The sequence below is a fragment of the Geotrypetes seraphini genome, chromosome 11, assembly GCF_902459505.1.
Source record: "Geotrypetes seraphini chromosome 11, aGeoSer1.1, whole genome shotgun sequence".
NCBI lineage: Eukaryota > Metazoa > Chordata > Amphibia > Gymnophiona > Dermophiidae > Geotrypetes > Geotrypetes seraphini.
This window is the reverse complement of record NC_047094.1, coordinates 46,252,102-46,269,910: the sequence shown is the minus strand read 5'-3', so window position 1 is coordinate 46,269,910 and position 17,809 is coordinate 46,252,102. Positions and strand designations below refer to the sequence as shown.

The following is a 17,809-nucleotide window of genomic DNA, read 5'->3' as shown; positions in this document are numbered from 1 at the left end:
CGCGTGAAACAAACGCGCGCCGACAAACGCGCGCCGACAATTCAGCGCAACACTTCAGCGTGCCGCAGGAAAACCTTCTTTTAAAGGGTTCCGAAGGAGGGTGTTGGTGGGGAACCCCCCCCCCCCCCCACTTTACTTAATAGGGATCGCGCTGACGTTGAGGAGGGTTTTGGGGGTTGTAACCCCACATTTAGGGAAAAAGTTAAGTTTTCAGTATAATGTGGGGGGTTACACCCCCCAACACGGCAGCGCGATCCCTATTAAGTAGAGTGGGGGGGGGTTCCCCCCCCCCACACCCCCAATCAGAGCCCTTTAAAAGAAGGTTTTCCTGCAGCACACTGAAATCTTGCGCTGAATTGTCGGCGGTTATTTGTTGGCGCGCGTTTGTCTCCCGCGCTTTTGTCCTGTCACCATCTTAAGATATATTGCCTGTTGGTGTGTGCTAACCAGCGTGTTATCTAGGAGTATTTTTGAAAATATTTTGGGAAGAGTTTGGGCATTCCCACGTTTTCCAGCTATCGCATTATAATTAACACATGCTAACTGGAAAATGCAGAATTAACGCGGGAGCAACTGGAGTTTATTAAATAGGATGCAGCAGGCGCTGCCACATTAACCCTATTTATTTGCCATGCATTAATGACAACATTAGTGCGTGATCTGCAAGAAAATAATACTTTTTAAAAAAGTCCCCCATAAATCTGGGCATAGCGTGCAGGAAAGTTCCCCTTTAAAACACACTCTGTCCGATATTCAGCACTGTTTAACTGGCCAAAAATGACTTCTGACCGGTTAAATAGTGTTTGAATTTTGAAATTTATGGAGTCAATTAATTGATAAGCATGAAGTCCGGGAAGGAACTGGAAGTCAGCCCTTAATCATGCTGGAGTTCTTTGCTTTCTTTTTCTTTCCCATTTCACGTGCATGTCCCTGTGTTCTGCAAAACAGACTGTCCCCATGTTTTCCTCTTTCTTCTCCTTCTTTTCTCCTTCTGTCTTTCCATGGAGCAGGCGGGTGCGATTTGAACGAATTCACACCATGCCTATCAAGGGTCATCGGGCCAGCAGGAGGCGTTTACCTGTGCGAACGCAGCGGCCTCTGTCCAGGTTTTTCTTCAGGTACTGGTCCTGCTCGTGAATGTCAAAAAGCAAAGCATGTGCATGCGTGGGAAAGAGAGGCATGTGGTTCACTGAAGTGACAGCATTTTTCATTGCATGTGGCATATCAGTGATACATTGAGGGATTCTCTCAGGATCCTCCTTGCAAAATGACTTTATGTACATCAGAGTGACTCAGTGAGTAGAGCAGAGCTGCTGAGAGCTCACTCCGGCAAGAAATGTTTGGCACTTCATTGACGCCAGGCTGAGCAGCAGGGATGCGCATTTTATTTGAAACAACATAGGTAAAGGGTCATGAGAATTCCTGTGTCGCTTGCTGTCGGCAAATGAAACAAACAGAAAATAGCTCAACATTTTGTGGAGTTTTTGTTTGTTTGGTTTTTTTCAGTTTCCACTAATACTGTGTGTACTCTTTCAAAACAGCGCACACACTTTCAAAAAACGTACCTGCTCTTTGCAAAGAATGCCCCACTACTCACAAAAACTGTGTTATGTTTGAAAGTGTGACACACTCTTTCCAAATAGTGCACACATATGCATGCCCAATAGTGGAAAATGTAAATAAATACAATCGAAAAACAAACCAACCTCTTCCTAGTTCCCCATATTCTTCGAAAAGGATCCTAACCCCTTATTTATCCTGTTTGATTAGATTGTAAGCTCTACTAAGCAGGGACTGCCTCTTGAATGTTAATGTACAGCGCTGTGTACGTCTAGCAGTGCTATAGAAATGATAAGTAGTAGTAGTAGACACTCGCACACAATCTGCCCGATATTCAGTGGTATTTAGCCAGCTGGAAACGACTCCTGGTCAGCTAAATAGCGCTAAGCCGGCTAACCGCCAATATTCAGCGTGGGATAGTCAACAAAGCCCAGCATAGCCAGACAACGCCAATACTCAATGGCTGATCAGATAGGCCCAGTGGCTTAGAAAGGGTGAGTGGTGCCTTGGGTGGTGTCGCCCCCTCCCTTGCCCTCTTCCCTGCCCCCCCTCCCCCGCCGCAGGCGCGCCCCCTTCCCTTTCCCCATACTTTTTTAACTTCGGTGTCGGCTCACCCTTTGGCATCACTTCCTAGGTGTGGGTGCCAGAAGTGATGTCAGAGAGAGCGCTGATGCCAATGTGGGCAGCAACCTCGCGCCAGAGAAGTAAAAAAGGTACGTGGTAAGGCAAGGGGGGGCACGCACGGCAAGGAGAGAGTGGGGGTGGGGTGGAGAGGAGGAGGGGTACCCCGCCTTTAGGAAGACTGCACCTGGGGCAGACCTCACCCCCATGTGGCCCCCTTGCTATACCACTGGATAGACCCACCTAAATAACAGGTCATTCTTTGGCTGATATGACTTTGCTGGCCAGCCAATGAATATTGGCTTGGCTGGCTATGTCTGCCGTGACTGAACTTAGACTGGAAATTGAATGCTGGTGGCGGGATATTTTTATTTATTTATTTATTCAATTTTCTATACTGTTCTCCCAGGGGAGCTCAGAACGGTTTACATGAATTTATTCAGGTACTCAAGCATTTTTCCCTGGCTCTGGCATTGAATTTCTGAGTTTGCTGCCGATCGTGTGAGGTAACCAGGCAGCTTTCTAAAAGCCCACCTGTGTGAATGGCCAGATTTTTTGGCATTTACAAAGCAGTGTGGGTTTTTTTTTTTTTTTTTTTAAACATTGGTGTGGTTCAGGCAACTGAGATCACATAAAAAATTAAATCAGTGATGATAAGTTCTTCCAAATGTACTTTATTGATATAAGTTGATTAGACCTGACACGGTCTGTGTTTGAGCTCAAAGAGCCTACCGCAGGGGTACATGTAGTGTCGAGTAGGTTGTGGTCTTGATCTCGTAAACTAGGAAGAAAGTATGCATGCATGTCTGTGATTTTCCCACAGTTTGCAGAAACAAATGCTATCATGGCCTTTAAGCTTTGATGCACTGAGCTGGTGTTTTCTTCCTAGTAAGAGTGTCAACTAAAAATCTTGTCGTGAAATACTCCTTTTCTCCCTATATCTTCCATTCCCCTCCCCCCTCTGATATTCATGGCCCCTTGGAGGTCCAGTATACCCCTAATTCCTGACCCTCCACCCCCAAAGATTTCCCTGTGACCTACGGGCTCTCATCCCTTTCCCCAACCCCACCAAAATTACCCTGAGGGCCCAACCGGACCCTCAAATAGCCTCCCTAACCTCCTCCCCCAAGAACCCCCAGAGTGCCCGCTTAAAGTTGGGAGCGAGGAGCAATGTTCTCTGCTCTTCCCTCCATGCCACCATCTTGGAAGATAGCAGCACCTGATCCCCAATGTGAAGCATTTTGTGTTGCACCACATGGTGTCAGTCTGTCAATCTTCTAATCCAGCCCCCAATTCTGTTGTTCCTACCCCAGTGAATCCACCCCTTCATCTATCCCATCAGTTCACTTCCTTTTTGTCCACAAATTAAGCCCTGCTGGTTGGCCATTTGGTTGGCCTGGCAAACATTTTAATTTCAAAAACAAACTATTTGCCACTGTGGAATATTCATTCAGGGGTCATAGATTTTCTTGCCTTATCCATAGGGGAGCATCCAAAGGAACGGAAAAGAGATTTTCATTATTTATTATCCTCACTAGAGCAAATGTATAATATGTAGCGATAAAACATAAAGGAAAAAAAATAATACCTTTCTTTATTGGACTAACGTAATGTAGTTTATGATTAGCTTTCGAGGCAACTCCTTCTTCTGAGACAAGGGGAGTAAAGTGAGTGATACCCCAGGCTGCAGAGAGGACAAGCAGGGGAATGCTTTGAAATCTCAGATTTCCACTTCTCAGACTGCTAGACTGCTCTGGCTCCCTTTATACTGAAGAGTACAAATGTCCTTAGAAAGTCCCTGGAAAGTACCCGGTACCTGAAAGGTATATTATTTACCCACAGGGCAGGAAACAATGGCCTCATTATCTGTGGCAGAGCTGCAGCTAACTGCCTGTAAGTCTTTTACAGGTTGCACCTGCAGAATAAAGACAGTTCTTCCAAATTTTCAAAGAATCGAAGCCCTCCCTCTAAGCAACACTCTTTAATCTCCCTCTTCATCTTTATTTGCGGATTCTAGAGTCCTTCCTTTGTAGCTTTCCTGTCAGCAGTATCTGACAGTGACATCTCCATCCCTGCCGCCTCCTTTTTATTCTTTGGTCTGCTGAGGGAGAGGAATCTGAGGGGACAAGTTCAGAGACAGCCTGGGTTTTAGAAAGGAACAGGACCAAGATGCTCTTCCCCCAACCTGGTCTGAGGCCCCCCTACCATTTAAAATGCAAAGGGGTCGCCGGCCCAGCAGCAATCCTCTGGAGTTGCCGCGGCCTCCTTGGCACTGTTCCTCTTCTGTGGTCTGCCCAAGCAGAATCAGGAAGTTACTTCAGAGGGCAGCGGATCACAGTAAAGTAACATGGGCACAGTGCCAGAGAATCGGTGCTGCACCGGCGATCCCCCTTCATTTTAAATGGTGAGGGGGAATTCAGACTGGGGTGGGGAGAAGGGAAGGACATCCCAGCCCACGAGGACCTCCGGAGCAGCTGATTTGAAAAGGAAGGGAGAGATGCTGGATGGGAAGGCAATTGGTGGACCCGGGTGGTAAGGAGGAGGAAGGGAGAGACGCTGGATGGGAGTGCAGTTGGGAAGAGAGAGGGTGAGATAGTGAACCCAGGGGTGTTGGGGAGGAAGAGAGAGATACTGGATGGAAGAACATTTGGTGGGTGGGGAAATCAGGGGAGGGGGCAAGGAAGAGAGGAATTGGGGGGCCTCCTCCTTAATTTCTGTCATGGACCCCAGCATGCCTAACACTGGCTCATTGTAGCATCATGTGCTTAGGCAGCGCAAAGCGTTCTAACATTTAGGCACACCCTAAATGCCTACGCCTAAATTAGGCACCCAACAGTTCTTAACTCAAATACAGGTGTCTAACAACCCCCCCCATGATCCGCCCCTAACCACACCCACTTTTAACTATGTGCTTTGCACTAGGCGCCTAACTGATGTAGTTAGGCTCCTAAATTTCAATTAACTCCACCTAGTGCCAATTAAGAGGTGTTGAATGCTGATTACCGGCACAGATTTAGCCTATTACTCAATGAAGTTAGGCACCTACATTGCTGATCTAGGTGCCTAACTTTAGACGCACATTATAGAATTGGGGGGGGGGGGGCCTCTGTATAACTAGTGTGTTGCATTCCCTGGAAGAGGCATCATCTTTTCTCTAAACTGGCACTTGAACGCACAGTAGCATAGCTGCGGCATGGAGTTAAAATGTTGTTCTATATTAGTGACTGTTAATCCTGCTGTCAGAGGCTCATTTATTGCCTAGCGAGTTTACAAATGATGCGCATCATATTAAGCCTCAGTATAAGCCCAGAGAAATAGTCGGGGTTTTATTTACTTCTTGCTCGGCGCTGCTAACTCTCGGACCGAGCTATAATAACTCTTCCAGCACAGGGACTTCTATCTATGTGATTTAGTTTATCCAGCAGCCTCTAGAATGACAGTGCTATAGTAAATATTATTGCTAAGGGGGAAACCCCCCCCCCAGCACGCTTGATGAAGAAATCTAAAAAGAAAACCCACAACTTAAAAGGGCAGCCAGCAAAGGCTAATTTTTACAAAAAGCTCGTGTGTTAACAAACAGATGGACTCAATAGGCAAACTGCATTGGAGGCAGGCGGAGCTTTGGCTCTGCCGCTGAGCAGGGGGAGCTGGGAACAGTAATTCACTGCTTGTGTTTCCTTTCTGCCGTGACAGCGCAGTGTTGTTTCATTTCTAATCTCTTGTTGCTTTACTTCTGGTTCACAGACAACGGCGCGAAAGACAAAAGCGCGCGCCGACAATTGAGCGCAGCGCGCGCCACCGCGCCGCTCTAAATTACAGTTTTTAGGGGCTCCGACGGGGGGTTTTGTTGGGGAACCCCCCCAGTTTACTTAATAGACATCGCACCGGCGTTATGGGGGGTTTGGGGGGTTGTAACCCTCCACATTTTACTGTAAACTGAACTTTTTCCCTAAAAACAGGGAAAAAGTGAAGTTTTCAGTAAAATGTGGGGGGTTACAACCCCCCACACCCCCCACAACGCGGCGTGATGTCTATTAAGTAAAGTGGGGGTGTTCCCCCCACGCCTCCCCGTCAGAACCCTAAAAACAGTAATTTAGAGTGGCGCGGCGGCGCGCACTGCGCTCAGTTGTCTGGGCGCGCCTTTGTCCCGGCGCGCTTTTGACCTGACACCTTACTTCTAATGCAGTGCTATGATTCCTAGTCAGCAACAGCCCTGCTTTTCACTACCTGGAAGCTACATCTTCCACTCCACCCAGTGGCGTAGCGAGGGTGAGTGGCACATGGGGTGGGGAGAATGCCCCTCCCCTGTCCTCTTCTCTGCCCCCCAAAACAGCGCTAATCAGAATTGTGCGTAACATGATTCTATAAAAGGCACCCGCTATTTATAGAATCATGCTTAACGGCTGTACGCCAGCTAACGTTTTCAATGTCCATTAGAGCCCTTTTTTCATCTCATATAAAGTTTTCTAGGGCTTCAGACATGCCATTAGGTGCCAAACATTTTTATGGTCACCGATCAAACTTTCGGCAATGGCTTCCTCACTAGCCCCATTTATATTCTTTTTTTCTTCTTTTTTTATCAAAGTGCTAAGTGCTATATTTCAACTTAATAATCTTAAAACTTATCATAATTTAATTAACTTATCTTAATTCATTCTTGTCTCATATTATCATCGGGAAGGGACCTGTCATTCGACATGTTTCGCCTCCTGGCTATTTCCCCTTTTCAAACTTATTCGTATCATCCCGATCTGTACGCGGCATATCATTTAGGCGCACTCATTTATGCCAAGGAAAAAACAGGCCTAAATATTTGTGCCCAAGTTGTGTCAGATCAGGCTTTTCTAAAACAGTGCGCCTAACATTTAGGAATGCCCACGATTCGACATGCTCCTCCCCTGGCCACACCCCCTTTTGAGATTCACACACTAGAAGTGATGCACACCCCTTTATAGAATGAGCCTGCAAAGTGGTGTGCGTCACTTCTAATGAGTGCCAATTAGTGTCAATTGCCAATTAATGGCACTGATTGGCTTATTAAACAATTAAGCTGTGTGCAAATCGGTTGTGCGCGCCGATTTGCACATGCAACATAGGACTCCATATATAGAATTTGGGCCTAAGAGGCTAATTCTACAACAAGATGGCTCCATTTGAATGCCACAGAAATGCAGGGTGAGAGCCTACGAGGGAGTGCTGAAAAGTTCTCAGCCCAACCAAGAAGGGAATGACATGGAGCCATGAAACTTACAAGTTATTCCACATATTCACCTCTTGTGACTTGGAAGATGGGATACTGGGCTAGATGGGCCATGGGTCTGATCCAGTAAGGCTGTTCTTATGATTGCTTTTCAATATATTATAAACTGCTTTGGGTGAATCTCTCCATGAAAACAGATGGTTAATAAATCCCAATACATAAAAAAAAATATAAAAAATAAAATAATTGGGCATCCAGAATAATTAGTTAATAGGCTCTAATGATTTAATTATTGGAGCTACATTGTATATGTGTGGGTATTTCTCTATGTGGAGTGGAAAGTGTTAACTGAACCCTGGATATGGCTTCTTCTCTTTCAGTCTTTGAAATCTCTTTTCTCTCTTTGCTGGATTTGTCCAGTATATTTGCCTTTAGGACAGTTGCTGTTCTTATTTTTTTCCCCTATTATATGTCCTATTAACTTGTCATGTGTTGAAAGACGGTGCTACATATCACATGAAAGTATCCTTCCCATGTGAGAATGGGACCATGGGAAAATGAGGTCTTCGTATTGCTTGTGACCAGCTGACACCAATGTCAGACTGGGTGGACTGGTTGGACCAAAGTGGTGCTTGTCTGCTGACATCTGACATCATTTATGCTTCTGTTCTACTTCTAGCTTATTAACATGTTTACCGACAGCTGCTGTACAAAGGAAGGTATCCTCCTCCTTCCCGTAATTGATGCTACCTGAAAACTGTCATTCAACTATTTGTGACCTATGATTTGATGGCATCATCAGCTTTTCATTTCAATTTCTCCATGCAGTGGGTCATCAGATGGAGCAGGGGAAATGGAAGATGGCCTGGGGTGCTATACCAAGGGGACAAGCACAGTGAAAATAAGTGACTGTTCCTGCATAATCACATCTTTAGAAAAGGGTTAAGAACAAAATTCTTCGACAAATAACACTACAGGATCATTGTCCAATCCCTGGTACTAGGACTTGTGGACTACTGCAACATCCTATATCTACCATGTCCTACAAACATGATCAAAAAAATTACAGACCATTCAGAACACTGCTCTCAGACTAATCTACTCCCTCGGAAAATATGACCACATCACCAACGCCTACCTAGACTCACATTGGCTACCGATTAGAGCCAGAATTCAATTCAAACTATACTGTCTAATCTTCAAAGTATTCAACGGTACTGCACCTGCCTATCTAAACGATCGCCTAAACCGTAACCTTCCACCCAGAATAAGAACTCTGACACCATTCTCATACCCACCACTCAACGGCACTCATCGTAAAAAGCTTTATGATAACCTCATAGCAACGCATGCAGCAAAACTCGAACCCTCCATCACCAGATTGTTAACCTCAACATCTGACTTCAAAGCTTTCCGTAAAGAAATCAAAACGCTGCTATTCAAAAAGTATATACAATCTACCTAATCTCCCTCTCCTCTTCCACTTACACCGACCAGGTTTTGTTCACTCCCTGGCACCTTACCCTCAATCGACCAAAAAAAAAAAAAAAAAAAAGATGGAACCTAATTCATCCTACCGAAACCGATTACCTACCAACGCATGGAAACAGACTATTGATATGTAATGTAATGTAACTTGATCTATCTTCCAATATTACTAAGTCTACACTCATTCTGTTATTAAGTCTTACCCCAATCTGTTTTCTCCAATGTCATGTACCCTCCTGGAAATGTCCAGCTTTCTTCTTATGTAATCCGCTTTGAACCGCAAGGTACAAGCGGAATAAAAATCACTAATGTAATGTAATGTAATGTAATGTAACAAAAGAATAGGCTTACTGGGCCAGACCAATGGTCCAGCAAGCCCGTTCTCACAGTGGATGATCCAGGTCACTAGTACCTGGCCAAAACCCAAGGTGTAGCAATATTCCATGCTACCAATACAGGGCAAGCAGAGGCTTCCCCCATGTCTTAATACCAGACTATGGACTTTTCCTCCAGGAACTTGTCTAAACCTTTCTTAAAACCAGCTACGTTATCCGCTCTTACCACAACCTCTGGCAACACATTCCAGAGCTTAACTATTCTGAGTGAAAAAATATTTCCTCATATTGGTTTTAAAAGTATTTACCTGCAGTTTCATCGAGTGTCCCCTAGTCTTTGCATAGTTATAGGCCCTACCCCTCCCTGCTGGCTGTGACATTGGAGGAAACCCCTTTCAACTTTTGCCCATCATCCAAAGTGGGCTGGGTTTTGTGGACCTTGGTCTCATTCTTATGATCTTATCTTGGGTTGCAAAACTCCAAGAGGGTGAAACAACATTTGATTGAGGTACTACTGTGGCATGAAAGAAGAACAAGATCAGGGGGTGATAGTAGCTGACAATTTTAAGATGGCCAAAAAGATGGAAAAGATGACTGCAAAATCTCAGAAAGATGCTTGAGTGCCTAGGAGAAGAATAACTAGTAAGAAAAAGGGAGTGATATAGTGCCTCTGTATAAGTCTCTGGTGAGACTTCATGTAGAATACTGTTCAGTCCTGGGGACTGCACTGCCAAAAAGATATAAACAGGCTGGAGCCAGTCCAAGGGGTGGCTACGAAAATGGTCAGTGATCTATATTATAAAGAGGTGACATAATAGACATTTAAATACATAAACGGTATAAAAACATGTGAAGTTAACAAATCATGCAGTTTGCTATTCATTTATTTATTTAAAAAATTTATATACCACCTTTAAACAAAGCAGTTTCCATAAAAATAAACATACATAATTACAGACTACAAGACAAAATTACATTTCTAAAATTAGAGATAAATTACAGTACCATAAAATACATTTTCTTAAAAAAAAAAATACCATTTGCACCCAACAAACAATGCCACTATGTAATTGCTACTATGTCAGAAAGAGCCTTATATCATGAAATGTTAAACAAAATGAGCCTCAAAGACTTCAGTGCAAAGCAACTCAAGCGCAAATGTAACTATATAAAAGCCACCTTTACTATCATTGGCTCTATATCAAAGTTGGGAAGAACAGAACAGTAAAAAAACTCAGACAAAAAACCTGTTCATCAAAAACCCAAACTTTAAAGAATAGGCTCTAACTCACAAAAGTAGCAATACAGTGGTACCTCAGTTTACGAGTGCACTGGTTTGCGAGTGTTTTGCAAGACGAGCAAAACATTCGCAAACTTGGTGCCTCGTAAACCAAGCTTGCCTCGCTGTACGAATGCCCCCCCCCCCGCGAACCGGCACCTTCCCCCCCACGATCCGGCACCCCCCCCCCCCGCCGCAACCTGAGATCCCCCAACCCACCCGAACCCTCTTCTTAGTTCCAGTGTAGCCTCCGCATCGGCACCGGCACCAGCATGTCCTGTGCGTTGGTGCCGGTGCCCGAAAATCTGCTTCCTGTGCCGGGCCTTGAGCATGTGCGGCGGGGTGGGGGGGAGGTGCCAGTCACGGGGGGGGGAGGGTGCCGGTTCGCGAGGGGGGCCTTCGGGGGGAGCAATGCCGGTTCTCGTGGGGGGGGAGCAGCGCTGCTGGCCTCAGGGGGGGGGAGGTAGGGGGTGGGAACATATCAAAGCAAGTTTCCCTTACTTCCTATGGGGAAACTTGCTTTGATATATGAGCATTTTGGGTTACGAGCATGCTCCTGGAACGGATTATGCTCGTAATCCAAGGTACCACTGTATTTGCTTGTAGTTTAACGGTATAAGTATCACCAGAACTTGTATTGCAATTACTTAGGCCCTTTTTTTACAAAGGCATGCTATGCGTTATATTGTGGATTTATGGCCTCTTTTACAAAGCCGTGCTAGCGGCCCTGAAGCCCATAGAGATTTAAAGGGCTTCGAGGCTGTTGCCGCGTGGCGGCCGCTAGCGCGAATTTGTAAAAGAGGCAGTTAGTGTGCGCTAAATCAATGCGTGCGCTAACCGCCAACGTGCCCATAGGATAACATGCACGCACTAGTGTTTAGCGTGTGTAGCGCGCGCTAAAAAGCTTAGCGCACCTTTGTAAAAGAGGAGGTTAGTTCAATGACTCCCGTCAGAGCTTGCTCCAATTTTCTCCTAAATCTGCATGGGATCCAAACGAAAAATGCTTCATAGTTCACTATAATCCACTGTGACTGAAAGAACAGGAAGAGTTCTCCACAAGGTCCTTGTTTTGCCGCCAGAGACGCTGCGTCAGGAGAAAAACCAGTGAAACAATACTGCGTACCTTGTATTGTACAGTATTGTTTTGCCGGTTTTTCTCCTGACGCAGCGGCTCTGGCCACCAAACAAGGACCTTGTCGAGAACTCTTCCTTTTTTTCGGTGACAATAGATTATAGTGAGCTCTTTTGGATCCCGTGCAGATTTTGGAGAAAATTTGAACAAGCTCTGATGGGAGTCATTCAATTAAGTGACTGCAATACGAGTTCCGGTGATACTTAAACTAGAGAATGACACGGGGACAATATTTTCCCCCATCCTCGCAGGGTTTCAATTTCTCCATCCCGTCCCCACAAGTTTTGTCGCTCTCCCTGTCCCATTCCTTTAAGCTCAGCTTTAACTGCACAAGCCTCAAATACTTATGATTTTAAAGTGTTTGAGGCTTGTGCAGATGAGGACAGAGCTTGCAGGAATGGGGCAGGGACAGGAAAAGAATTTGCGGGGACAGGACAGGAAAATGAGTTTCTGCGGGGACGGGGAAAAAATTGTCCCCGTGTCATTCTCTAACTCAGTGATTCCCAACCCTGTCCTGGAGGAACACCAGGCCAATCGGGTTTTCAGGCTAGCCCTAATGAATATGCATGAGAGAGATTTGCATACGATGGAAGTGATAGGCATGCAAATTTGCTTCATGCATATTCATTAGGGCTAGCCTGAAAACCCAATTGGCCTGGTGTTCCTCCAGGACAGGGTTGGGAACCACTGCTCTAACTTATACCATTAAACTACAAGCAAATAGTGCCACTTTTGTGAGTTAGAGCCTATTCTTTAAAGTTTGGGTTTTTGATGAACAGGTTTTTCTCAGACGGTTGTCTGAGTTTTTTTTTACTGTTCTGTTTTTCCCAACTTTGATAAGGAGCCACCGATAGTAAAGGTGGCTTTTATATAGTTACATTTGCACTTGAGTTGCTTTGCACTGAAGTTTTTGAGAAACATAGAAACATGATGGCAGATAAAGGGCCCAAATGGCCCATCTAGTTTGCCCATCCACAGTAACCACCAGGTGCTTATTCCACGCTTTCTTGAATTCTGACACAGTCTCTGTCTCCACCAGGCTTATTTTGTTTAACATTTGATGTTATAGGGCTCTTTCTGACCTAGTAGCAATTATTAAACGAATAGCAAACTGCATGATTTGTTAACTTTATAGTTATTATTAGATAGCTTCCCACATTAACAGCTATAAAAGCCTGTGAAAAAGGCCTCTTTCAATTGAAAGAAAGCTATGGACTATTAACTCAAAGGTAGTCTACGAAAATGGATTATGTATACATTATATATATTGTAAGCCACCTTGAACTTTGAAAATGTGGGATATAATATTTTTTAGAACAGATAAAGGAAATACTTATTTACAGAAAACATGGCGGGACATGTGAAACAGCCTTCTAGAGGAGGTGGTGGAGATGGGGGACAGCATCTTAATTCAAGAAAACATGGAGCAAATATTACCTGAGAATTTCTGTAAGCCTGGAATGCGTTGTGGGGTTTAGTAGCTGGGAAAGGGAAGGGGTAAAACGCGGATCTAAAACTGCACGTCCTTAAAAATCAGAGGTCCGTGTCCGTGCCGCTCGTAGTTTCTGTCTCTGACAGACCTCGATGAGATTTTTAGCGCTGACGGATCCGTCTCAGCATAGGGAGGGAAAAGTATTAGGATCCGTCAGCGCTAAAATCTCATCGAGGTCTGTCAGAGCCAAATTCTATATTGGGCTTAAAGGATAAGATCAGCCTTCATGTCTCTGAGCAGAGTTCTATTGTATCTGTAATCTGATAAATCTTGAGTTAAAATTTATTTTCAATATTCTTTATGGAGTGACTTTCTTATCAGTCACAGTTATTTCTTTTGTCACTCAACAACAATATCATAGTTAATTACCCCTTCGGTGTTTATGGACCGGGGCTTAAAGGATAAGCAGAGCGCAAAACGGTTAAACAGCCCTGTTAAGCGCCGGCTTTTCTGGATCTCCTGAAAGAGACCTCCAATTTGTGATCCAGGAAGTCTGATTCACTATAGTGTACCCTTACTTTAAACTATAAAAAGATCCGGCAGACTTAAACCTATACATAAGAAGGCTTCTGCTCTGCCGCTCCAGCACTAGTCTCTGGCTCTGACAGACCTCGATGAGATTTTAATAATAATAATAATAACTTTATTCTTGTATACCGCAATACCATGGAAGTTCAATGCGGTTAACAATAGAAGAGACTGTACATTTACAGCGATGATACATATTACAGTGTTGTTACATTTACAGAGATGTTACATAAATAGCAGTAATAAAAAGGCATATACTAAAGAAGAGACTGTACGTATACAGCGATGTTACATGTTATAGCGGTGGTAAATGGAGGCAATGAAAAAGCAGAGCAATTAGATAAAACAGAGATTGAGAAAGAGAGGCCATAGTGGCTTGGGAGGGGGGCGTAGTCAGAGGGAATGGGGGCATGTCGAGGTCAGGAGGGTGCAGGGAAGGAGGGAAGGCAGCGTTAGCGGAATTTGTCGAAGAGGTAGGTTTTTAGTGACTTCATGAACAGGTGGTAGGGCGGGGAGTTGGAGATGAGGGCGGTAAGGCAATTGTTCCATTTGCCCGCTTGGAATGCTAGGGTTCTATCAATGAATCTCTTATAGAGGCAGCCTTTTAGGGAGGGAAAGGTGAATAGGTGGGCGTATCATGTGCGAGAGGGGCCTGCTATTTCAAGGTGCTCAGACAAGTAGATTGGGGAAGATCCTGTAAGAGTTTTGAAACAGAGGCAGGCGAACTTAAAGATGATCCTTGCCTCTACTGGAAGCCAATGGAGTTTGGTGTAGAAGGGGCTAACATGGTCGTATTTTTTGAGATCATAGATGAGGCGGACGGCCGCATTTTGGACTGTTCTAAGACGTTTGATGGTATTTTTATAGGATCCCAGGTAAATAATGTTGCAGTAGTCTAATATGCTTAATACCAGAGATTGAACGAGTAGACGGAAGGCTTGGTGGTCGAAGTAGCGTTTGATGGTGCGCAGTTTCCAGAGGGTACAGAAACATGACGGATCCTAATATTTTTCCCTCCCTATGCTGAGACGGATCCGTCAGCGCTAAAATCTCATAGAGGTCTGTAAGAGACAGAAACTACGAGCGGCACGGACACGGACCTCAGATTTTTAAGGTACAGATAGGAGTAGAGGTAAGGTTATAGGGATAGGATTAGAGGTAATTTATAAATTTTAGTCAGACCACTGTTCAGGCAGTGGTCCTGATGGGCCGCCGCGGGAGTGGACCGCTGGGCGAGATGGACCTCTGGTCTGCCTCAGCGGAGGCAACTTCTTATGTTCTTATGACGTGCGGTTTTAGATCCGCGAGGTCTGTCAGGTCCGCGTTTTACCCCTTCCCGCTGGGATAGATTGGGCAAACTGAATAGCCACATGGCTTTTTATGCCTCTCTGTTTTAAAGCTGCCATATGGAGCGGTGCTGCCACTTTAAATGGATCTGGCCCCGAGTAGCATGGGGAAAGACCATCGGTACAGTGTGCTGCTATGTCAGCCCCGAATCAGGTCACAGCCCGGATTGCAACACACTGTTCTTGGCAGGCTGAGCTCCTATAACAGTCAGAACGTGTTTCTTCTGAGCCGTTACTGTGCATCTCTCTCATTCCCCAAATATACAAACTCGCCTGTTATGGAAGAGAACAGGAGCCAATGGGAAGCCCTCACCCTAGTCTGCTTTTTTTTTTTTTTTAACAGGTTTCCCTTAAGCAGCTGGAAGTTTTTGCAGTCTACTTTTACTCTTCCCCGCTCACTTTCCCTCTAATCCTTCTGGCATGCCCGAACATGTAAGTTGGAGGCAGAGCACATCACGCACTCTTCCCTCCGCCAAGGTCTGCGCTTCCAGAAGAGGCTTCTTTCATAGGCCTGTGCGCGCGGCTGCCTCCTGCCGCCGAGCTGGAAGAAAATCAGGATGGCGGGAAGCTTCGTTACGCACGTAAGGACTAGTCAGATGGTCAGTTAAGATTCACATCTGGAATTCCTGGAATGCAATGCAAAAAAAAAAAGAAAAAAAAGAGAGAGAGAGGTCACGTGGCCGGTCGCATCCTGCTTTTTGTGCCCCACATGTTTATATCTGCAAACCAAAAAAGGTTAGTTCTTTTGTTTCTGTCAGGGTAAGCTCAGATCGCCGACTCCGCTGGAGGCAAGGCTGTGCGCGGGAGACGACGGAGCATGATGAAAAGTTGGGCGAAGAGCGGCCCCTCCTGCTAGTTTATTTTTTTTTTGTGGTTTTTGCCCGCAAAGGAGGTCTTCGCTTAGTCGTCTGGGGCGATGACATATCTGGCCACCTGGGAGGAGTTGGACAGGTAGGTTTCCCCAATGCTACCTCATCCTGGGATAAGATGCGTTACGTTGCACGCCGCCGCGCTGTCTTGTTAACATTGCGCAGCTTGAAACGTTAGGTGAATTTGCGGTCAGGGGATGGGATTTGTAGTCGGTCCACTTGAGGCGGCTGGTAGATGTTTCCGTGTAACAGCGGACGGGGACGCTAACAAGCGCGTTATGTTTTTTTTAAAATGAAGGCTGCCTGATCGGGTTTAACGCAACGTTTATCTTTTCTGTCTGCGGAAAGGAAATGTAAGCGGTGCACTCGAGGTTAGGAAAATAGAGCGGCTGTGTTTTCTTTCCAGCTGCTTCTGCCAGAGCAGTTTCCCGGAGCTAACCTAGCGTGGGCGTGTCACTTTCTTCTGAGGAAGGCTTCTGATACAGAGAGCAGAGTAGTGGTGGGTCTCTTGACACTTTTTGGAATTGGTTCGTGCGCTCTGGAGCAGTGGTTCCCAACCCTGTCGTGGAGGACCACCGGACCAATCGGGTTTTCAGGCTAGCCCCAATGAATACGCATGGGGCAGATTTGCATGCCTGTCACTTCCGTTATATGCAAATCTCTCTCATGCATATTCATTAGGGCTAGCCTGAAAACCCGATCGGCCTGGTGGTCCTCTGGGACAGGGTTGGGAACCACTGCTCTGGAGGAATCTGTAAATGCTTCCGGGCGCAAAAATCCTGCGGGAGGGTGAAAGCCTGCAAGATTGTATAGACACCAAAAGAGCAAATGTTGATGCCCCTTGGAAGAAGAATGGGAAAAATAACACACCTGCCTCACTCCTGTGACTGGTTGTTTGCTCTATTGCAGGGGTAGGGGACTCCGGTCCTCGAGAGCCATATTCCAGTCGGGTTTTCTGGATTTCCCCAATGAATATGCATCGAAAGCAGTGCATGCAAATAGATCTCATGCATATTCATTGGGGAAATCCTGGAAACCTGACTGGAATACAGCTCTCGAGGACTGGAGTTCCCTACTCCTGCTCTATTGGGTAGGCAACTCCGGTCCTCAAGAGCTGGAGCCAAGTCGGGTTTTCAGGATATCCACAATAAATATGCATGAGATAGATTTGCATCTCAAGGAGGCAGTACATGCAAATCCATCTCATACATATTCATTGTGGATATCCTGAAAACCTGACCTGGCTCCGGCTCTCGAGGACCGGAATTGCCTACCCCCTGGGCTAGGCTGTGTGTTGTGGCTAGGTTTGGAGACCCCAGTTTGGCAGGACTTTCTGCTTTACTTTCTGAGGTATAGGCCTTGCCGAATACTTGCATTAGAACCCCACACTCCTCCCGTTGTCTTTCTGGAGAGCCCCTTATGGGGGGGGCTGCAGCCATAGAGCACAGAAGTGTTGGAATGCAGTCATCAGAGGAACAGAAGTTTTTCCTCCTCTTTCCAAGTAGCCTCTCTTATGCCTACTGTGGTTGCACCTCCAGCACAGCTCAATTCTGAACCTGTGAAAAAAGACAATGGGGCTAATTTTCATAAAAGAAAAACATCCCAAAAGTGGCACAGAGGGGCAGATTGACGTTTATCTCATAGAAACATGATGGCAGATAAAGGCAAAATGGCCCATCCAGTCTCCCCATCCACAGTAACCATTATCTCTTCTTCTCTCTAAGGGATCCCACATGCCTATTCCAGTCTTTCTTGAATTCAGACAGTCTCTGTCTCCACCACCTCTTTTGGGAGGCTGTTCCATGCATCTACCACTCTTTCTGTAAAAAAGTATTTCCTTAAATTACTCCTGAGCCTATCACCTCTTAACTTCATCCTATGCCCTCTCATTCCAGAGCTTCCTTTCAAATGAAAGAGAACTCGATTCGCGTGCATTTACATCATGTAGGTATTTAAATG

At 45.5% G+C, this 17,809-nt stretch overlaps 1 protein-coding gene across 7 annotated transcripts in view; it reads left to right on the top strand.

The window, feature by feature from the left end:
- Nucleotides 1–17,809, top strand: part of RHBDF1 (rhomboid 5 homolog 1) — a 257,292-nt gene that overhangs the window by 139,939 nt on the left and 99,544 nt on the right. For 2 of the 7 annotated variants that reach the window (XM_033963579.1, XM_033963585.1), the window contains exon 4: nucleotides 1,011–1,118. The exons of 1 other annotated variant lie outside the window; for it this stretch is intronic. In XM_033963579.1, the coding sequence (XP_033819470.1) occupies nucleotides 1,011–1,118 (108 nt within the window). Of the gene's footprint in view, nucleotides 1–1,010; nucleotides 1,119–15,330; nucleotides 15,563–15,622; nucleotides 15,717–15,737; nucleotides 15,933–16,122; nucleotides 16,222–17,809 lie in introns of those variants that run through there. 4 more of the 7 variants (XM_033963581.1, XM_033963584.1, XM_033963583.1 and 1 more) reach the window with 4 other exon arrangements.